This window comes from Empidonax traillii, unplaced genomic scaffold (assembly GCF_003031625.1).
Source record: "Empidonax traillii isolate 1590-97213 ecotype Southwest subspecies unplaced genomic scaffold, ASM303162v1 scaffold13:size3042203, whole genome shotgun sequence".
In the NCBI taxonomy this organism is placed as follows: domain Eukaryota; kingdom Metazoa; phylum Chordata; class Aves; order Passeriformes; family Tyrannidae; genus Empidonax; species Empidonax traillii.
In genome coordinates, this window is record NW_020955206.1 from 1,986,679 (window position 1) to 2,009,253 (window position 22,575).

The 22,575-nt window shown below is 41.8% G+C and overlaps 1 protein-coding gene and 1 long non-coding RNA gene across 2 annotated transcripts; one reads left to right on the forward strand and one right to left on the reverse strand.

Annotated features, from left to right (window-relative positions):
* Positions 1-451: 451 nt before the first annotated feature.
* LOC114060922 lies at positions 452-7,395 on the reverse strand. The gene is made up of 4 exons (XR_003572005.1): positions 7,282-7,395; positions 5,453-5,608; positions 1,887-2,065; positions 452-937 (listed from the first exon to the last, which is right to left on the reverse strand). It is a non-coding gene; the product is annotated as an uncharacterized LOC114060922 (long non-coding RNA).
* A 1,707-nt stretch (positions 7,396-9,102) lies between these two features.
* On the forward strand, positions 9,103-22,470 carry MEAK7 (MTOR associated protein, eak-7 homolog). The gene is made up of 8 exons (XM_027890828.1): positions 9,103-9,219; positions 10,678-10,854; positions 13,410-13,640; positions 14,131-14,275; positions 14,939-15,379; positions 16,752-16,870; positions 18,049-18,225; positions 19,224-22,470. The coding sequence occupies exons 2-8, from the start codon at positions 10,687-10,689 to the stop codon at positions 19,350-19,352; spliced, it is 1,410 nt and encodes a 469-aa protein (XP_027746629.1). The 5' UTR covers positions 9,103-9,219; positions 10,678-10,686; the 3' UTR covers positions 19,353-22,470.
* The last annotated feature ends 105 nt before the right edge of the window (positions 22,471-22,575 follow it).

Genomic DNA, 22,575 nt, shown 5'->3' on the forward strand with positions numbered 1-22,575 from the left:
TGAGAGTGTATTTCAAATAATACAGTGCATTCAGTACTAATTTATCTACAGAGTTAAAATGCAAACAGACTGGTGAGATCCTCTGGTTATTTTGCCATGTGCCAGCACAGTGCTATTCAGGGCTACCAGATCAGTTTGTTAAAAGTTTCTGATTTCAGGTCTGCTCATTTTCCTTCAAGGCAACTATTTTTCTTGCCCATTGCACTGCTACTGGAAGGGGACAGAAACTCTTCCCACCCAAGATGAAGCAGAGGGAAGAAATAGCCTCAAAAATCAAGCTTGTTGTCATGGAAACCAGAACCAGGATTTTCAAGGCCAAAATGGATGCATTTATAAATCAGAGATGAGGGAAATCCTATAAGAATACATGAAATGGAAAATGTCTTTATTATAGGAAGTCAGATCTATAGTAGCTCAACAAATGCTGCAGTGTAAAGCAGTATGGGAGTGATTTCTATAACACAGTATGATCTCATCAGAGCCAATGGTTGGTGTGTTGGAGAGAAAGGCAGCAGTAGCCATAGAAACACCCAGCTCTTCCCAAGTGGAATAAGATATCGTGTAACACCCAGTTTTGGTGGTGGCCTCACACTCCTGCCAGATTTGTGGCTGCTTTTGAGTGCAAAGTGGTTTTTTGATGCACCTCAAGCCACAGGAATCAGTTTTATTCTGTGCGACTCCACTGCTTGGCAGGTACCTGAGCTCTGAAAGGAGGGACCTAAGGGAGAGGGGTCCTTCTGCAGGATGGGAATAAAAGGTGGTTTCAGGGGAACTTGTAACAACAATGCTGTTACTTCTCCTCCCTGTGTTGTTGGAAAGCATGTTGCTACAGCAGTTGAGTAAAATCAGGGCCATTACACCCTGCACTCTTGCAGGATTTGTATGGAGAGATGTACAACCAACCTGCCTGAGGCCACAGAGCAAGACAAGGACAGACCTTGGGAAAAAAAAGTGGTTTTTTTTTTTTCATTTTTCACTCCCAACCAATCACACAGAGCATTTTGTCACTTCACCTTCTTTTCCCCACCACCCTGAATCTCCCCTTCCCCACATCAGCTGCCAGCACAGCCCAACCTAAAGGCAGAGCTTGCTTTGGACTCTGATCTGTCACGTATCTCCTGTTTAGTGTTGGAAATCACTGCTTTAAACTGCAACTTGAGCCTTCTCTGGGGACACACTCTCTGAGTCACCTCCAGTAGCAAATGACTTACAGGCAGCCCTTCAAAGCTGTCACAGCTCTCTGCTGTGATCTTGATCTCACTGGTACCTTACTCAGGATAAAAGCATGTTATCCCCTGGCTTGTTTGTAATGCATAATTGGACCCAAGCTGTAAAGGAGCCAGTCTGACCTTTAACAGCTCATTGTGCTGTGCAGAATAGTTGGGTTTGCAGTTTAAGACTATTTGTTCTTAATGATGGTTTCACTCTTATGAGATAAAGCACAACTTGAAAACAGAAAATAAAGAGAAAGTCGCTGTGTTTTGCTCTGGAGAGCAGCTGTGGGAAACACATCTGCCACACTTGTTTTATGAAGGTACTGGACCTGTCCCACACATGGGGTAAACACTGAAATGGAAGCAATTTACTGCCCTAACTTCCTTCCACATCTTATGGCTCCAGCAGGCAGCACAGCTGGATCCCACAGGAAGCTGTTTGATCCCACAGAAAGCTGCTGGATCACATCAGAAGCTGCTCCAGAACCTGGCATGTACAGCCTGAAGTTTTGATAAAAAAACCCTGCAACTGATTGGAGTAATTTGGAAATGCTGAGAGGTACAGGGACATGACTGCACACTACATATGGTGTATGTACATATATATACACCCCTGGGAATGGCACGAGGCAGGAACAGCTTCCTCCCTCACACTTTGATCCAGTGTCTCACCTTTTCCAGGATACTCCTGGAGCAGAGATCCCAACACTGAGCAGGCAGCAACAACTGGGTGCTCCCACAATCTGCACTGGTTTGGGAAGTATTGCTTTGGGCAATAACCACCCTGTTGTGGGCACTCGTTTACTCCAGGTAAGCCAAAGACTTTGGACTCTGATAGACACACTCCACACCTGGAAAGAAATATGGGAAGCAGTCAAAAAGATGAGCTACGGTGGCAAATAAACTGTACAGCACAAAAAGAGAGTGAATAGATAAAATCCAGGCCAGGTGGTGGGAAAAGGAGCTGTACATAACAATTAAACCGGTGCAATGTTACTTACTTACACAAATACCTGAAACAGCAAGAAATTTATTAGTTTACTTAATGGCTCTTAAAATCATGCAAGCCATGATCATGTTTCCATCACTTATTTTCAAAACCTAAGAGTTTTCCATACAACAGAGGACAAAACACTGGTTTCTTGTTACGTGGTGGGTGTTTAAATATTGTACACTGCCAAGAAACACAGCTGCCCTGTTGAAAAGACTTCCTTCACTGGTAACTACAAATCTAAGATGTTCTAAAGGGTTCTCTCCCACTGTTTGGAGGAAGAAAAAGAGTCTGCATGTGTTAAAGAGTTGAACAAGGGTGAAAATGAGCTCAGGAACGTTACCAAGGTTTTCCCATCTCCTACTCAAACTCTTTTTTTGTTTGTCAGACACAGTGCTCTAAAATGGTTTTGATTTTTTGCCCTGTATTTCCACCTTTTTCTCTCTGCTGGCTTTAACACTTCCCAGGTTTTGGTTTGATAGACCAAGCAGTCTGAGCACAAGGCCACAGTTGTGAGAGCACACTGTGAGGTGATTTGTGTTCACATCCAGCTCAGAAAAACTGGGCCACAGTGCTACTGTGTGTAGTGTTACCTACGTTACAATTGAAATAGCTGAAATGCAGGCTGTTCTCTGAGGAAATGAGACCTTCTGTTTCCACCCAGAGCAAAAGGATCCTCTGCTTTCCATCCTGAAGAACTATATATGGAAACAACTCGTTATGCATCATCAGGCTTTATGGAAAACTTCCTTATTAGAACAAATATCCTGAGCAAATTCTAAAATTCCTCCATGGAAAGCAGCCTTTAAAAAAAGCCAAACCAAAAACGAAAACAAAGCCAACAAAAACCCAAACCAACAAAATTAAACCAAACCAACCAAACAAACAAAAAAAGAAACAAACTCAAGGACTACTGATGTTCAGTGAGAGGCAGAATTCTATCATTTGACTCCTTTATTCATTACAGACTTGCTCTACTCCTCTGCAGTTTTCACTAAACACAGATTGCAAACCTTTACAAACAATACAAAGAGTTAGGTAATGCAGTGAGTAATCTGGCCTGTTTAATTCAAACTAGGACTGGGCTAAGCAGAAAATAAACAGAAGTGGTTGTGTAGAGCTTCTGAGGATCACAGGTTGCATATTTCATGGAGAAGGTTCTCTTGTTAAGGACTATTTACCTTGTTCAAATAGTTCTAGTTTATATGAAGTTTATAGCAGATGGTTCCTTAAAGTGAAAGATCTCCCAATGCCAACCTGGGCCATAGGTTTTGTTATGAAATGATAAGAGCCATATATCAAATCATATAAAAAGTGTGTTAAAATGGCCAATACAGACATCCCCAAATGTCATCCAGTTATCGCTGGATGCACCAGGAACTCTCTCTCTGTTTTGGCATGTACAGAGCAGCACAAACCTGACACTTGGGGCACATGAAGGCCTTACAGCTCCCCCCTTCCAACCTGCAGAGGTGGAGAGGACTTCAGCTGTGCAGCCTAAATTCTCTGTGCCAAGTCAATCCCCTTCAGTCAGAAGTAGATGGATATTCTTCCAGTTTGATGAACAATCACATTTCTCAGTGGCATGAACAATGACAATAGCATGCACAGCAGGAGCAGCAATACAAACAGCTGTACTGCTTGTGCTGTATCTTGTGAACATCCGACCCAAAAGAGATCCTCTCATATTTCAGATGCCCAGCACTTCCTATATCCAGTAAACTGAAAGAAAGCTGACTTGGAAAAGACATTGGAATCAGCTTTTTCTTTGTGTAAATACCTTCTAAGAACAAAGTCAGTCCTAGTCCCTCATTTTTGATTGTTAAACTCTATATGTATCTAGGCTAGCTGGTAATTTGCGGTGTTTTTTATGAAGGAAATCTGCATAAGAAAAGGATAATGTCTTCCTCCTAATTCTCTCAAAGTGGAAGAAAAAAAAAGTATCTCTTCTCCACCTAGTCTTCCCATGTAACAGCTTGAATCATAGAACCATAGAGGATGGAAAGGATCCCTGGATCCAACCCCCACTCAAAATGCTCCAGTATTTCAAGGAGGACAAGGCCAGGGCAGTCTAGGAGAGCTTCAAATTCATATTCCCCCCTCACTGTGGGTCGTGCATTTCTTCCAGTCATCAGGATCTAGTCCACAGCCCAGAGCAATGTTTATGACCTACAGGCACACAAGACATGCTACAATTTAGTTTAGTAAAGTCAGGCATTGCAGTTTTGCTGTAGATGTAGCAGCTGCATCTTGGTAACAACACATTTCCTCTCAGTTAATAGGCTATGACAGGAGGCTTTTATCCAATCTGTAACTACATTTTCTAAGATGCTGCATATTGTAATCTCTACCCATAATCATACACTCATAGAATGGTTTGGAGGGGACCATAACGGTCATTTAATTCCAACCCCCAATAATCAGATTCATCTCTTCACTGCACTGTTTCTGTCTCCTTTTATAGAAGGGAATTGGTTACTGGCAGGCAGAGGGTTTTGTAAAAGGAAGTACAAAGCCTTGCAAAACCCAGAACTTCCTTTGTGACTACCTAAGAACAGAGAGTCAGACCATTTCTTTTCCCCAAATATGGCAATCCCACAGAACCCCAAAGGCAAATCAGGTAAGAAGCTGCAAAGGTAGAGCTGTCCCAGCAGCCAATTAACAGGCAGTGCTGAACAGCATGGATATAAAAGGGCATGAGGGGGAAGGTTTGGACTATACCTTTTAAAGTCAAAAGAATTCTATGCTGAGGTCACACTAGAAGATGATCAGTAGGCTGGGCCTGCAACTAGTTTTATCAAATATCAACATTTTTGCAGGATTTCACAAGCTGTGACTGCAGATGGCTTGTAAAAATACATCATCTACATCAAAACAGGAGACATGGAGCCTAAATGGCATTAAAAAGAGGTGCAGCAACTTTTGTGTTCACTAGACCCTAAAACATGCACAAAGGTCTTTTATAATTTAACTCCCCTGTTTTCAAGAGGTCAAGTTTGACCTCTTTTGCAAGGGCCAGAGTTCAGCAATATAGTGGAACTGAAATGCTGAGTAATAACTGGGAAGTTAAAAGCACCAAATGTGTTTCCTCCATGTGATTTACACTAGTGCTTATCTAGACTACAGCCTGCAAGAGAGTGTTGAAACCTAATGGCTTATTTTGAAGTATAGTCCCAATCTCCCCTTCCCAAAAGGTGAATATGCTCCCAAAAGACCCTGCTGAAAAATGCCACTGATGTGGTCTTACCATTTTTTTGGAGTTCTCTGATGCCTGTGGCTGAGAGGATTGGTGTTCTGCTCAATGTATGTGTGATGTAGCTAATTATAAGCTCTTGGGAACAGAAATCCTCTGTCTCTCTATCTGCACAGTCTTTGGCACAGCAGGGTCCCTTTCTCAGCAGGCCTTCAATAAGAACGCAGTGCAAGGTATGAATCATATCAAAGGTGAATCAGAATGTCTGCATCACTGACGGAGAGGGTAACAACCTTAACATATGTCTGCAAGACTGATGAGCAGCAAAATTTCTCTGTTTTAACTCAAGATAGGAGAAAAAATAATTTAAAAGGAAATAAAAGATAATCTGAATAAAACAGAAGTGCTTGATATAAAGACACAGCTGCTCAGCTCATCATTTACATTCCATTGTTACCTTGCAATAATTTCTTTTAACTGAAGGAGACTTACCTGAAATGAGAGACTTTAACTGATATAAGAATTACTAGGAACTAAGGCCATTTAGATTTTCTATAGTCTTGGCAAACAAATAAACCCAAATCTACTCCCTTTTATGCAAGTCAAAAGTATACAGTCTTTTAAATAAAACAGTTTGTGGGTTTGTTCTTTTTCACTCTGCAAACAAACACAAACCTATCAGTAATTCACAAAATTAGCCACAATTGTTTTTAGAACCCTCTTGTGTTTTCTTCCTCTTTTTTATACACCAGTATATTCTCGAATGCCCTTAAAAGGCATCTTAGTGTATTCTCTCTTTCCTACTGGCAGAAACAAAGCAACTGGAGACACTTGACTAGCTCTGCTGGGCATCTGAGAACACACATGAGGAAGTGACTACTCATTTAAGGAGTGCTGCGAACTGTTGCCCTTATGCACCAGGTTTTAACTTGACTTTATACACTCTTGGTGCAAAAAGACGATGAGAGGGTGTCAATTTGTGACCCGGAAATTCCCCCGCAGCAGGAGCATGATCTGAGCGATTTAGTAGGAGTACCTTGTGGCTTTAAGAGTTAGTTACCCTGCAGTTTACAGCCTGTTGTTACAGGCAGTGACAAAACACCATCGAGTAGCAGCGGGAAGCTCGGTTTAGATTGACAGGCAAGGCAAATAAACCCCCAGTTCACAGAGACTAGAACAAAAGAGGCTAGAGCGGAACATATCTGCAAAACTGGCTGCTTGGAGCTGAGGCAGGCCAGGTACCCTCCAGCAGATTTTGGCTGGTTCTGAGCTCAATAGCTGGAGAAAAAGGTCATGAAGTCATCATATGTTTGTGAAGGTGATACTGGTCAGTCAGTCTCAGTGCAAGGTCGGTTAGACCAGAACCTCTAATCTTGTATTTGCAGACTGAAAGAGATCCTCCAGACACAGCTACAATATGAAACACAACCCTTATACATTAAAAATAATACTATTCTGCAGGAAACAATATGTCCACAGAAATACTTTAAAAATATTAAAATAAGTTAACCTGAATGGGAAAACTTTATTTTTCTTATTCAGTATTCATTTTTCTTCTTATGCGAGCTTTTATCTCTTCACAAGTGCTATCTGTAAACGTGGGAATCTAAACACACTGTCAGCAGTGTCGAAGCCCTCAGTGCAGGCTCCACAGAGAACTTTCTAAACATGTGATGCCATCGTGTGGGCAATTAAGTCTCCAGCAGTTTCCAGATGAACTTCGCTGAATTTCATAGAATCCTAGAATGGTTTGGGTTGGAAGGGACCTTAAAATGATCATTCCATCCCTGCCGTGGGCAGAGACACCTTCCACTAGCCCAGATTGTGCTCATATTACATGAACATCCCATTAATTCCCTCACTTTTACTTGCTATGTCCTCACCCTGCTGATACAAGCTGGGTAACTCCTGAGCCTCTAGTGGTGACTGTAATAAATCGAAATCTGTATCCACTGGTTCAAACGTGGTCACCTTGGAATTATGGTTAATGTGTTTCTCTCCTGGCAACAAAAAGAATATTTTACATGTTTTTATGAAGTTTTGCATCCATGAAGATTAAAAAAAAAAAACCCAAACCAAACCCAAATAACCCGAGTATTTTTAGAACTTACCTTTATCAATAGTTTTACTCATTTTTGCAAAAGAACAAAACAGTGGGAGCTCTGCCATGGTTACTACAGATAGAATCACAGAATGGTTTTGTTTGGGAGGGACCTTAAAGCTCATCTTGTTCCAACCCCCTGCCAAGGGCAGGGCCACCTTCCACTAGACCAGGTTGCTCCAAGCCCTATCCAACCTGGCCTTGAAAACTTCCAGGAATGGAGCATTAACTACTTCTCTGGACAACTCTTTATTTACTTATTTTTAAAAATTTTTCCTTCGTTTGTACCTATAAAGGAACATGGAAGATTTCTGTTGAAACTACACCAGTCAGACTATAACTAAAAGTTAAATGCCAAAGCTGATAACCTATCCCAGGAACTCAGGAACTCAACAGCAGTTTCGTGGGAATCTTCACATCTTACCCCTGGCTGGAGGTAGGAGGTGGCTTCAGACCGAGCTTGGGCTGCAAGGAAAACTGGAGTCAGACAAAGCACAGTTGATTGAAGTGTCACTGCTATGAAGGCAAAGGCCTTGGTATGTTACCCAAAACCCTTGGCTGAAAGTACAAGCAGAATGTTGCCGAGTAATGTAAGTGAGATAGAAAATTGTTAACCTGAAAAAAAGTGAATTCTGGGACCAGTTTTGCGACCACTTCGGTTTTAATTTTTCTCACAGGTATTCACATCTGACTGAAGTGCAGGGCCGATCTCTAAGCACAGTCCCTGTGACCTTGCTCTAGTCCCTCAGCCCTTGTACAGCCTTTTAACCCCTCAGCCTCAGACTAGCCTGATTTTGCCAGTCAGAAGTTTAACCTATTCATTGAGAAATTGTTGTGTTTTCCCTCCACTCCCCGTTGCCATTGAAATCCACCAGCCCCTGAATGTTTACCCTGAAAATGACCTCTGTGTGTGTGTGTGTACATCACACACAGCCTTTTCCTTCCCCAAAGCCAAGAGCTGTTTCCAGCACAGATCAGGCAGCACCTTCTCCCACAGATCTTCCCGGGATAATTTTTGGGATGGTTTTTAAAACACTTTAGCACAGGCCACTCCGGCACCTCAGCTCTGACAGGGGCTGCTGAGAGGGGTTGGTCGCTCTGTCCCGGCTACAGCTCTGAATTTTTATTTTTATTTTTGAAAAACGTTTTAGGGCCAGGGCAGCTCAGGGAGAAGGGTCTCCTCAAGGAAAAGGGTCTCCTCAGGGAGCAGAGTTCCCTCAAAAAGGAGGGTCCCTGCAGGGTAAAGGGTCCCCTCAGGGACAAACAACGCCTCAGGGAGGAAGGTTCCCTCAGGGAGAAGGGTCTCCTCGGGGAGAAAGGCTGTCTCAGGAAAGAGGGTTCTGGTTCTGTCAGGGAGAAGATTTCCCTCAAAGAGGAGGGCTCCTCAAGGAGGAGGATCCCTTGAGGGCGAAGGATGTCCTCTGGGAGAAGGGGCCGCCGCGGTCTCCGGAGCTCTCAGGCCGCCTCCTCACAGCGCCCTGCACAGCGGGCTGCGCCCCCCTCTCCCCTCGGGTTCGCGGTGCCGAATGCCCCGCTGTCCCGCTCCCTCCCTTTCCTGCCCGCCTCCATGCTTTCCATCCGTCCCTGCCTCCCTCCCCTCCACCGGAGGGGCGGTTCTATCGGCCGCGCTCCGCCCCGGCCGGGCGGGCTGAGGCGCTGGATGGCGCCGGGCCCGGTGTGACGGTGCCGGGGGCGGAGAGGGGCCGGGGGAGCCCTGCCGGTAAGCGGAGAGGTCTGTCAGGGTGGGGGTCTCGCCTCAGGGCTGCCTCGTCACCGGGATGGGGTCGGACACACTCACGCACACACACACATAGGGGAGGGATGGGCTGAGCCCACCGGGAAATGAACCTTTCAAGGACCCTCTCTTTCTCCAGCGGTTCGCTGCTTTAAATTAATCATCACGGTCTCCATGGTTTTCGTTCACTCTTCGGTGTTTACCCCACTATCGAAATTTTCCTCACGGGCAAACAGGGCTTTAGGCCTGAAGGTGAGGCTGCCCAACCCGGCCTCTTTGTGTGCGGTAAACAAAGCATCAGCTGGCAATAAAAATACTGCATTAGGCTCAACGCTGTGTCCTTCTGGGGAGGCTGAAGGGCTGTGTGGTGGGCTTGTCTGCAGAAAGGGATTCCCGTGGAGCTGGGAACCGCAAACCAAAACACAGCTGTCAGGAAGGGCATGGAATCTGCAGAAGGAAAACTACAGAAGGATGTTTTATTCCACATCTTACCTTTACACTGTCACCCCAGACATGTGTCTGCCCCAGACAGATGGGAAGGCCATTGGCAGTGATGACTGTCACTGTGGGCATGGTGGAATTTGGGATTTCGGGCCCTGCTGGGGCACTGTTAGGTCTGTGCTGTGCTGCTCCAGGCGGAAAGCCAGAGCTCATGGCCCACACAACACTAAAAATTAAATCTCCATAGTGCAGGTGAATCCTGGGACAGTGAGAGAAACCATAGTTGTATCATTAAATGTGTAAAGCAAACAAGGGAACACCATACCAACCCTCCCCGCTGCCAACCTTAATTCTGTGGGTACCAACTCTCAATGATTTATTGACTTCACATGAATCTGTGTGTTTTTAATGGGTCTTGAGTTGTTCCTAAATGTTGTTGTTACTTTGTTTCAAAATATTTTTGTATTGCGTCCTTAGAAAAAAACACTCTCGTCATTTTCAGAGGCTTTTCCCTGATGCTGTTTTAGTGCCACATCATATTGGCAGACGTAGCTTCAGTCCATTAATGCATCAGAATGATGTAGCATAATATGTCATAAATAATCCATAATCAGGCTTTTTCCTTCATGCTAGGGATGTATTGCAGCTGTCAGACTCATGGTCACTTTGTATAAGCTAATTTAACCATTAGATTGTATTGGTTTTTCCATTTGATAGAGACTTGAATGATGTTTGCATTGGTGGACAGGAGGTTTTTAGCAAAGAGCTGTCAGATTGTGAGTTTTTAAAACACAGTTACAGATGTTCTCCAAATTCATTAAGTCTCAGTGAATACAGAGACTAAACACTAGTTTTAATAATTTCCTGGAAGGACAGTAATTTGCTTTTCTTGTTAAAGTTGCACTGGTATGTTAGTCAGTTTGATATGTCTTTTGTGGCCCTTGTGATACTTTTCTGTGTTTGATTTTTTTTTTTTTTTAAATTTTTTTTCCTTTGCTTCAGGTTGAAAAGATGGGAAATGCAGAAAGCAATGCCTATCACAATCATCTTTCCAGATTTCTTCCTGAGGAGCAGACTGACATTGATGGAGTATTTGATACCTTATCAGGATCAAGTGGCTCAGCTGGAGGAAAAAATGCCAAAGCCACAAAGAAAACTCTGACTCTGGCAGCACTACAGGCAAGACAATCTATTGTTCATGATATATCTGGGATGTAGTGCATTGAACAGAATTCCAGAAAGAAATTAAAGGTGTGGCAATAGTTACTTTTAAAGGATTGCTCATCTCAATTTAATACTTAATGTTTTGGGCAGGATGGATTTTAACTTTCTCTTACAGTTTAACATGAGTAGTGAATTTCAGGTCTTTATTTATCTTTTAAATTACACTGTTGGATCCATTTGCAGCTTTCCTGATTCTAAAGTAAATTGGGACATATGGAAATATTTTTACAGCAACCTGAAAAATGGGAAGAATATTTTCCCCCTGGAATGTATAGTGTGGGATTATTTACAGATTTTTTGAGAAGCCGTCACAAAGTCAGTTTGGTTCTGTCTCCCTCAGTGCATCACCACCTCTAATCTCTCCACTTGCACTAAAAGGAGAGAATTCAATTTTGCTTGATTAAGCTGTGGTTCCCTGTTTTAGCTAATTAACATGGAATATGCTTCTGCTTAACTTTGCATTCATTTTCTAATCAAGAAAAGAGAAAAATGATTCATTGAAATAGTTGATAACTTCAGTTAGACAGGAGCTAAGTGGCCAAATGAATGAAGTGGTAAAGTGCATTTTTATATATGTTACACAGCTAATGGGATCAAATTAAAACTCGTTGAAAGCAGCAGGTTATTTTAAGTATTTAGAAGTTGCTCTGCATACAGACCAGCTTTAGCCTTTTGCAGCCTGGCTGTTAATGAGCTGCCACTGGTTTGGAAACAGCATTGCTGCTGCCCAGCTTTTCAGCACTGATTTATCCAAGAACCTATCCTTGGTGTCTGTTACTGGTTTGGGACCTGGAAGAAGTCCTGTTTCCAGCTTTGCCTCTAGATCAGTGTGATGTTTGATGAATATTTGTCTTTTCCCTTCCTGCCTTTTTCTTTGCCAACTTACATTAAAATCTTGGAAGGCTGCCTGGAGGTGCCCAGTTCCTTGGTGCAGGGACAATTCCTGTGGCATTCCTGCCTCGTAGGTGACTCTGCTCATGTCTGGACTAGACTGAGATGTGGCAGGTTTGTTCTAGAAACAGTCTGGTGACACTGATGAGTCCCCAGGCATTACCTCATGGACTCTGCTTAGGCTCCTGCTTTACTAGAAGGAAACTACATGGCTTCTGGGCCAGAGCAGGCTGCACTGCACAGGGAATGGTAGAAGCAGGTAGAGCAGGAATCAAAGATTCTAGGCTGTCAGAAGTGTGAGTCAGTTAGCTGTTTATTAAAGGTTCCTTTTTTACAGATCTCCTTCCTTTGCACCCCAGGTCTACCCTTTGGAGGAGCTAAAAGCAAAACGAGGTGGTGGGCAGGAGAAGGTAGGGAGTAGGTAGGTAACTCAGCAGCGTGAAGTAAAAAGCCCTTGAGTATGAGGTTTTAGTTGTGTTCCCTGCTGCGTCTCCCACTTCAGGCTCATTTAGCACTTTCAGAAAGCCTCTCAAAGGCAGCTGTGCCCCCTGTGACCATCCCTCCCTCAGTATGGAGCACTCTGATGTGAAGGACTGTGGCTGCTATTTCTGCTCCTGCTGAAATCAATGGGAATTCTACCACTGACGTCAGTGAAAGCAGGGTAGAGCTCGGGATATTGGATCTCTATATGCCCAGCGACAGCCATTAGCATCAAATAGGAACAGCCCAGGTGGCTTCCAGAGGAGTGGTATTGAGCCAGCAAATCAGTAAATGGAGCTGGAATAGTGGTTTTGGCAGGTGCAGCTCCATTGATTTCAGCACAGTCCCCACTGGGCTACACCCGTGTACAGAACAGTCAAGGCAGGTCCTCAACATGCTGTGCACAGTGAGGACACTCTCTAATCATGTCCCAGTGTGTGCATGTATTTGAGATGATTTATTTTTAAACCATGTAATTATCTTGAACACTGGGAAAGTTGAATCCAGAGTCAGATCTTCCCCACAGAGCTGCGATGTGTGACGATGTATACCAGTTAGATTTCCATTCAAAGGGCCAGGCATGCCATTCAGATGAATGACTCCTGATTTTACCTGTCTTAACATCAGGGATGCCTTACAAAAATCAAGTGATCTCAACTTCGTTCCATGCTTCGATTTAGTTGATATGCAGAGGGAAGTTTCTCAGGATGGTTTCTACACATGCAGACAGAGTTGAACCCATTGTCTTGAGGCCAAAACTGAGATATGGCAAACACTTTACTTTCTCTTTGTTTTTAAATATCTGTGAGCTTCACTGTCAAAAGCAGACTCGAAACACAATTTTGAATATTTGACTGGCAAAGTTGTAAACCTTTGCAACAGAGTTATCATGTAGAAACGCTTTGCTTACATCCTGTTAGGACTTTACAGTGTTGTTTTTCCAAAGCCCAGTGTCAGTATCAACCTGAATCAGTAAATAATCACTATAAAAATAAAGATTTTTTTTTTTTTCTCTTGGAAAACCAGTCCTTTGACAAAAGTTTGTTGCTCATAGTAGATACTGCATCTCAGCACAGATTAGCTGGAATACATTAGTTATTCTTCACTTATAAAATGTGTTTTTTTGCTATTTCTCTCAGGCACATACTCAGGAGGCACTGCCAGAGCGAATGACTGTTCGGTTGTACAATGGAATGAAAAGCATTGACCTGCCTGGGAAATCATCTGGGCTGAGTGAACAGATTGCTAAGGAGCAGTTTGTAATTTTTATGTCAGACCTCTTAAAAGGGAATGCAGATGAGAAGATTACCATAATAATGAGAATGATCTCCAAGACAGAAGGGCCTGTGAAGGGCAAACAAATCCAAGAGGTAAATGGGGCAGTTAAAATGTGTGGTGGGGGACAGTAGGAGAGCAGGACTGTATTTAAGAGTCAGCAAGGGTTGTGGTGTGACCGATGCTTCTGGAAATTGAGCAAAATACTTGTTAGAGCTTTAGCTGCAGGATAGTTTTGGGAATCAAATACAGCTTGCAAGGTGAAAGAGTGGGGATCTTGCAGAACAACCATTCACTAGCAGCTCCTACCACTGCAAAACTTGGTCCTCCCTCCCTCTTTCTTGCAATACTTTATGGAGTTGCTTTATGGATTAACATGTTCAAAATGTCTTGAAAAAGGCTCCTTTTCAAGACCTGTGACACTGAAATAGCATTTCTGTAGTTCCTGACTTGTCACGGCAAGAGAATTTTCTGCCTTGGGATTACAGCATCAATGCTGCTTGCCTTTTTTTTCAGACAGTCCTTTGAAGCTCTTGGCAATTTCATCTAAGAAATACCAAAGTGGTGATGTTTTAATCTTTTCAGTTCACAGAGGATCTGATCATGTCTGTAGTCCATGTCCTGAACTACAGGAAGGAACTGAAAGGTTGGAGTTTGGAGAATACTCAGGATTCTGCCAGTGGAGTAAAGGCTTTGGCTTCTCAGCTGCTCTCAGAGTTGAAGCTTGCAGGTAAACACCCCTGGTGTAGCAGATCTCAGAGCTCCTGTAATCACTGATCTCATGACAATTCCTCTGTTCAGGTCACATCTTTGAATTTAAATGGTGAGACCAAAATTTCAAACCTAATGCTTTTCAAATGACGTGGGAATTTTATTTATTTTACCTTACCAACTTCCTCCCCTAAATTCAGCAGAGCTTTGGGTTGAAGCCCCAGCTTAGGTGGGCATGCAAAACTATTTGTTGTGGAACATGTCTGTTTTACAAACAGCTGACTTGCAGATGATGGGCATTTAGATGCATGGGCATCTAAGTATTATTCATTTGAATATATTTATCGTGTATTTATGACCACGTGTCCTTTTACAAAGCACAGGTCTATCTTTGCACTGTTGCAATAACAGATTGCTGTCTTGCAAAGAACATACCTAAGTTGTAGCCAGGAGTCTGTGTTTATAGATTACAACAGCCCAGCCAATGAATGTCACAGGTAAATGTTTCTCAGCTCTGTGGTTGCATTTGCTTAATGTAGTTGACACTTTACTGTCATGGCTCCTTTCATGTGTGGTTTCCTGTCCGTTAAAATAATGAAATATCGTGTTTGCACTTAAAAAACAACTGATTATTTTCCAGACTGGGAAACTTACTCCTGTTTCTGTGTGTCTTATTTTTTAGATGGGACAAAACCTGTGGGTCCTCAGCTGCTGGAGACAACTTTTAATCCGAGTGCCATTGTGGACTGGGTGTACAGGGTTCCCCAGGTCTCAGTTTTCCTCAGTGTTGTGATCAGGCAAGGCCTGCACGTTCTCCATTCCATCCCAGACCAAACCAACGACATCGTCAACCTGGTTCCCCGCTGCAAAGGCATGAAAGGAAGAGGACTTGTCAGTCTCTTTGACATCCCATCCATCATATACATCAACTCCCACCTGCCTGTAGAGCTGCAGCACAAGTGGCAGCTTCTGTTTTCTTCCAGGCTGCATGGGGAAAGCTTTTCACAGTTGTGTGGGCACATAGTGAACAAGGGACCCTGCATACTGATCCTGAAGGACTTGGATGGTTTTCTCTTTGGTGGGTTTGCATCTCACTCCTGGGAGGTGAAGCCACAGTTTCAAGGTAAAACTCACTTTTTTTTTTTTTTTTTTTTTTTTTTTTTTTTTTTTTTTTTTTTTTTTTTTTTTTTTTTTTTTTTTTTTTTTTTTTTTTTTTTTTTTTTTTTTTTTTTTTTTTTTTTTTTTTTTTTTTTTTTTTTTTTTTTTGGTATCCCGTGGCTCTGGTAAACATTCCCTGTTCTGTGCAGGTACAAGAATGGATACTTAATATCCACTGTCACTTTCCTTTCATGACATACAGTGTTTCTTAGACTTCCAAGTGTATTTTTCTGTGGCAAAAAACCATTAATTTTCAAAAAATACATGGCACATGCAGTGTTATTCTTAGCATGGCAGTCAGGCATGTTACAGATTAATATTTATAATTTGCTGTTTGATAAGACCTTTAAAATTGCAGGACTTACTGATCTTGGAGCAAGTTTTCAGGGAAATTTATCAACTCCTGTAGCTGCATGGATTCAAAATTAAATGAAAATTCAGGAAGTACAGAATAGATGATTAGAGGTTAAATGATTTGTCCACAGGATGGCAGTGTTCCATCAGGAATACCTGAGCCAAATGCCAGGTTGAGCCTCCTGTTGCCAATTGTGCACTGACTCTCTTTGTTTTCATTCTAAAATCCAGCAGCCAAAGGGTTCTTTGGACAAGCTAAACTTTTTGTTCCCTTGAAACCTCAGTGGAGAAGAAAAGGTTCATAACTCTGGGAAAAGAACTTTTTGGATGGATTTTTGAAAAAAAAAAATTATGGGCTCTGAATAATCTGTCCTGCTGGGATTTCTCACTTTGGCTACATCAGAAACTCACTTCCTACACTTAATTTGTATTTGCTAATTACCACTCTAGTCAGTTAATATGTTATGTTATGTTGATTACACAATTCCCTTGTATTTTTTTCCTGATAGATTAGCACATACAGTGTATTAGTCAACCACAGCACAGGTCCCTCTGAGTACCAAACTGGACATAATGAAAGCTGTACTCTAAATCACTGACTCTAAACTGATCTATAAATCAGTGGAGTCAGAGCTAAGGGTGTCTGCACTCACATCAGTGTGGGCAGATCAGCCAGTTTTAGATGACAAAATGCAGCCGGTGGTGGGTGTGCCGTCACCCAGTGACATAATGTCCTAGTCATGCTCTGAGTCTGCCCTTGATCACAGCTTATAATTGCATCCATTTCTGTGACTCTGCACAGAGTTAACTGCGAGTAAACAACAGGTGTAGATCTTGCTGAGAGCTAACTACTGGCTTTCTGAGATGGCAGCTGCTGTCTTTGAGCTATTCAGCTTCACTTCCTCCATTAATTTTTCCCTCCTATTTGAAGGCAGGGTATTGCTTGACCAGTTGTCTGACTTGAGGCGCTTTTCTGTTTACAGGTGACAACAGATGCTTTCTGTTCTCTGTTTTCCCCTCTCTTGCTGTGTTCACATACACAGGGTACAATGACCACTTCATGTATTTGAACACTGGCCAACAGACAATGCCAAATGGACTTGTAAGTATTCAGAAGTGATGGTTTGGAAATTGGATTTGTGGCTTGTGTTTGGAAGAGTTTTTTGGTTTTGGTGTTTTTGTTTTTTCTTTTTTTTTTCTATTTCTGAGAGCAGATTTATTTTACTTTTTATTCTTTGAAGAAGTTTGCATCCGTTGTGCCCCACTTTCAGTAGGAGGATGTTTTCTTTTTTTGTGTTAAAGCATCAGTGTAAAGTGTGGGCTATGAATGATGATGGAGAACTGCTTACAGCACTGATAGAGCCCATACTTTTCTTTAAAGTTAATATGTATATCGAAGTACTGAATCAACTAAGATGGAATTTATTTGTGTGTGACCCAAGCAGGTGGGCTTTATGTAGGTTCGATTTCTGGAGGTTCTGAGAAGAAACCTTGTTGCCAAGTTTGGTTATCACAGAAGTCCTTTTAGGTGTCCTCCCTGGAAGAATTGACTGCACGTATCCACACCACTGGAGCAGCACAAAATAGCTGATCTGTGTAACTGAGGATCCTTCCACTGGCTGCTCTCACTGCCACACTAACTGCTTTTTAAATTATGGAAGAGAAAGCCCAACAGGATTAGAGTGCAAGCACTGCAAGTAGCTGCTGCTGCTGGGTGATTACAGTGGCAGAAGCTTCTCTTACTCAGATTCACAAATGAACTCTCCAGATGCAGAGGAGTTTCCACAAAGCTACAACACACCACCTGTTTTGAGACTGCTTTGCAGTTTTGCAGAATTATGTGCCCATAACTTTGGGAATTACAGCAGGCTGGAATAAATTTGCTCCAAAGAAAGTGAACAACATCAAGTTACATTATTTCTTTCTGTAGATGCCTTTCTAAATGGAAAAGAGGCAGCAAACCAGATCAATGTCACCCTGTTTGAAATGGGACTGTTAATCAATAAATAAAAACCAGGAGCTAAATTTCTGGTACAACTCCCAGATATTCTGGTGAAGTGCAGAAGGAGGGCAGTATCACTCAAGTAAATTCTTGTTTGTCTTCAGGAATTCAAGATGTGAGCCCAGGTTCACTCAGAATCCCTTTTTTTTTTTTTTTTAACCTACCCATAGAAGTGTGGCACAAACACTGAGCACAGCAATTTATTCTCTAGGCCTCGTGAGTTTCCCAGTCTGTTCTATCTGTGCATCAAGTGTTTCATGTGCTGCTTTGCTCGACAGGGTATGGGTGGACAACACGGATACTTCGGGCTCTGGATAGACAGTGACTATGGAAAGGGCCACAGTAAAGCCAAACCTCGATGTACCACCTACAACAGCCCCCAGCTGTCAGCCAAAGAGGATTTCACCCTGGATGCCATGGAAGTCTGGGCAGTGGGAGATGTCCCTGAAAGCGTGGTAGGTGAACCTGTGAAATGGTGTCCTGGCTGGAACAGAACATGCAAAACTCACAGTTGCAGTTTTCTCATTCAACTCCCTCTCTCTGTTGTAATTAATAATATTTTCTATAACTAGCCCTGTGGTGCCATGTGTTTTGCAGCAGGCAAATAGCAAAATAGTAGTGAAATTATGGAGGTTGCCAACAAGAATTTCAGGAGCCAAGAGTTGATAGAGTCAGAAGAGCAGTATTTTATTCTGAATTTCCAGAGGCGTTTCCAATATTGAGGAATGGTCTCCAGGAGGAACCTCCTTGGAGGGGTTCACTAGAACCCAGTGTTTCTAAACCAGAAAGCAAGCACTGGAAACTCTCAAGTAAAGCCCAATCTGTAGTTCAGGAAAAGACCCAAAAGATTTATCAGTAGCTTTAAAATGACTGTTGTTTTACAGTAAGTTTATATGATTAGATTGGTGCCAGTCTTTCTGCACTCAGTTTATTTCTGGGAATGAGCAGTCTCTTCTGTCCCTGTAATTTATTCTCGTATTAAACTGTCTGGTCTGTACAGCTTGGTGTTGGGGTTTTTTTTCAAATTTTTACTTCTTTTCATACTAAATTCATGTGCCTTGACTTCACTGGACACAGAGCTCTAAATAGAAACAGAACAAACTGTTTACAGAAAATGTCAAATTGTAATGGAATCTCTTCTTTAAAAAAAACCTCCCTTCTGCACTTCAGACTGAGGTGAGGTTAACCAGGATGTTCTGGTTGGCTTGTAACCTGAATAAACTTGACATAGTTCACTGTCACCTTAGGAGAAGTTTATGGCTATTTTGTGTAACTGCAGCTATAAAAATAATTTGATGTATCCCAGCGAATCTTAAATGCCTTACTTGGAAAGTGTGTCTGCTCCGTTGTGCCAAGCTTGCAAACCAGATCACTTACGGACTTTTGAGTGTCTCTCTTTTCAGTGGCCTGATATTGGCACTTTAAATTGACTGTATTCTCTTTTCTTTTGCAGACAAAAGGTAAGAAGAGTATCCTGGATGTGGATCCTCAGGCTCAGGCCCTATTGGAAATGGCTGGAAAAGGTCGTCACAGCGAAGGTCTCCGGGAACCCATTGAGGAGGATGAGGATGATGAGAACTAAAGGAATCACAGTAACATGAAAACCCCTTTATTTTTATTTGCTTCCAATTGCTAATGTTCCTTGGACAGGATATTTTTCCTCTTTTCTTTTTTTCCCCTTAAATTTACCCTGATTATCTGAGACAAAGCTTAAGCCTCGTACTTTATGTAATATTTAGATCTAATACAATATTCTGCCTGAAGGGTTTTGTTTGGGAAGGACAGAAAAAAATAACTGGAGACACAATCATTAGACATGTCTGAGTCCCAGCTGAATGTGAATTTGCTTGCATTCCCCGTAGATCATGTCTGCAAACTAAATTAAAAGCAGAAGTTATTGACAGTAGGGTTTACTGACTTGGAGAATTAATATGTACATATATATATATATATATATATATATATATATATATATATATATATATATGAAGACAGACCAAGACGCTGATTAAGGCTCTTTACCTCAACTACACATATTTATTTGCATGCAGTGAAATTAGTCAGTGAAGCTTTCAAATTCTAATGATGTCTTACGTTGGTAAACAGAGAACAGTCCACATGATTCCATATGAAGGGTGCTATTAATTTGCATTGCTTCAGTTAAAGCATTAAATTTTACATTTTCTAAGTCAGTTTTTTAGCAAGTGACTCCATATGGGCTGTAAGATGTCCAGAATATTCATATGCAGCAACAAGTTTTATAATACTGCACTATAGTTCAGTGCATCTCACTTCAGCTGTTTCTGCAGAAATTTGTCTGTTGTTTTTTAAATTTAGTAAAACAGAATCATTGGAATAATTTGGCCATATTTTTTCCTAAAAATGAGCCATACTTTCAGCAGAAATTCTCCAGGGAAGGTGAATTCTTTAGTAGCCTCACTTGAGACTGGACTAAGAGATCAGGCTGTAAAAAAGAAGCCAATTAATTGGGAATGGGATCTGCAGATACCTTGTGAAAGAAATAAAAATCAGGGTTATGTAAAATGTTTAAAGAAGATTGCTGTAGACTTTATTTCCACATAATTAATCGTTACTGCATTATGGAAAAAAATGCCTGCAATATGAATTGCAGTTGGTTGGGGGTTTTTGCTGTGTTTTGTGACTGTTCACCAGTCAGCACCAGTTTTGTCAGGTCTCCTGTACTCAGGGCTTTCTCTACTTGAATTTGTTCCCATCTGTCAGTAATTAGTTTGACCTTGCTAATTCTATGTGTATTTAACTTGTCAAAAATAACGCTAATTTCTACCAGGGAGTGTAATTTCTAACTCAGCAAATAGAGTTTGGTTATTGGTGTCTATGACCATCAGCCTTTCTCCTCCTGAGGAAAAGGACTGTATCCAATCCTCTTTGTCCTGGCATGACTTTGTCTTCTGGGCAGCTTAAAGCAAAAAATGTACCAGAATTCTGCAATTCCTGGTCATGTGGCCTTCCTTCAAATTCTTCCCCGTAGTGTTTTTAGTGTGTGGTCTTTTTTTCCCCCACACCTTTTGTTTTTCATAGGGAGCCAGATTTGAATATTCTGAATAATCTGCACTCGTGCCTTAATGTAAGTCCCATTCTTTTAGATTTTGTTAAGCAAAGTGAACTTAGCCTTGAAAGGAGAGCATGAAGAAATCACTCCAGACAGACATCCTAGAACTCAACTGTGTATTTTGTGCACTACTTGAACTAATGACTGGGGCATGTATGCTGTTTGCTCCAGTACAGTGTGTGCTGGGAAAGGCCTGAACTGGTGTCCTTTTACCCTGTATTTGCTTAAATAAACCTGAAAGTCTCCCAAGTTTGTAACGCAGAAAAAAAAAATGTAATCAGCAAAACAATTGCACTGATACTTTTGTATAATTATCTACTCTGTATATATTAATAAGAATGTTAAGTAGTACAATGTAGGGAGTGCTGTACAGACAGCAAGTCAGCACATGAGGCTCTCTGTAGGTGTGGTGGTATCAGCTTTTGTTTGAACATTCTCAAACCCCCACCCTAAGTCTCAGAGGTTCTTTTCCACTTAGGCACTGAGTACTCCAAGTGGATGGCATACAGGAGTGAGGCAGCTGAATTTCTGCAGTTACACATAAAATAAACAGCTAGACTTTATTTTCCTTCCATTAGAAGGCAGAGACTTGTCTTTGAGAACTGAAACTGTTTGCAAGGGTTTAAAATAAAATGGTGAACAGACTGTGTCTGGGGAGGGTGAGTTTCACAAAGCTACTCTTCACCATAAGGATTTCAGTGGCCAAGTTGTCTTTGATTTATAATAAGTATCAGGATAGCTGTTTCTTTTTAGACTATGAATCCAAAATGTAGTCCTGTTAAAACATCACGTTGTGACTATCAGCATAGCATTGTGACCTCTGAAAGTGTAGTTTTTTTGACAAGTTTGTGTCTGAGACTCTTCATCTTCACTTTGAAGTGAAAGTGTTAAGCTGGGGCAAGAAGAAAACAGACACTATGGCACTTAAGCAAATGTCTCAGTGAAGTATTATTTACTAGGACAGTACTGATCCAACCAGCAGGTGGGATTGTTCAAAATTGTTCTTTAAATGTAAAAGATGGGTTTGGGAGAGACTCAACATTTTTTTTTAAGCACTCTGGGCTTCCTGCTCATGCACCTAAAACATCCAGAAAGCATTTGTCAGCAGTGGGCTTAGCTGTGATCTAAACATCTCAGTCCCTTTTGTGCAGCTCTTGATCCAACTGCAAAGCTTGACATCCCTGCTCTGTCTGTGACTCATCTTTATTCTCAGATGCTTGTGAAAGCAATTCCCTTCCCCATTAAATCCACGCACTGCCGTGTGTTTTGGATCACATCACCCTTCCAGTTTGCTCCTCTTAGTCACACAGCTGCAAAAGTGACAGCTGTGTTGGCACTTCACCTCTCTGCTCTGACATCTCCCCACAGTTTCCTTGAAAGGCTTGCTCAGTCGAAGCTGGATATCTGGCAATCTAGAAACACTACAGATTGACTACAGGAAAAGAAGTGCTAATGAAGACAGGTCTTTTCCAGTCTTCTAATTTAATGTAAAACGATGGGTCTAAATCAAGTCTCACACAGATGCTTGTCAATAACATTTAAAAATGTAGATTTTATTAATAAAAATGACTTTGATTTAAATAAATAAAATTTCAGTTTATGCACAATATATTTTTCTGTACAGATGTGAAACTCCTATTTTCTCTGGGACTGTCACAGCCTTCTTAGCATATGTTATAAAAATATACCTGCTCTTGGTTTGAAACAGGAGCTG

Excerpts from the sequence above, each read along its gene's own strand:
- MEAK7 (XM_027890828.1), top strand. The coding sequence starts at position 10,687 with ATGGGAAATGCAGAAAGCAATGCCTATCACAATCATCTTTCCAGATTT. Across the intron at positions 13,641-14,130 it reads AGGGCAAACAAATCCAAGAG|TTCACAGAGGATCTGATCAT; the intron begins GTAAATGGGGCA and ends TAATCTTTTCAG. Across the intron at positions 14,276-14,938 it reads CTCAGAGTTGAAGCTTGCAG|ATGGGACAAAACCTGTGGGT; the intron begins GTAAACACCCCT and ends CTTATTTTTTAG.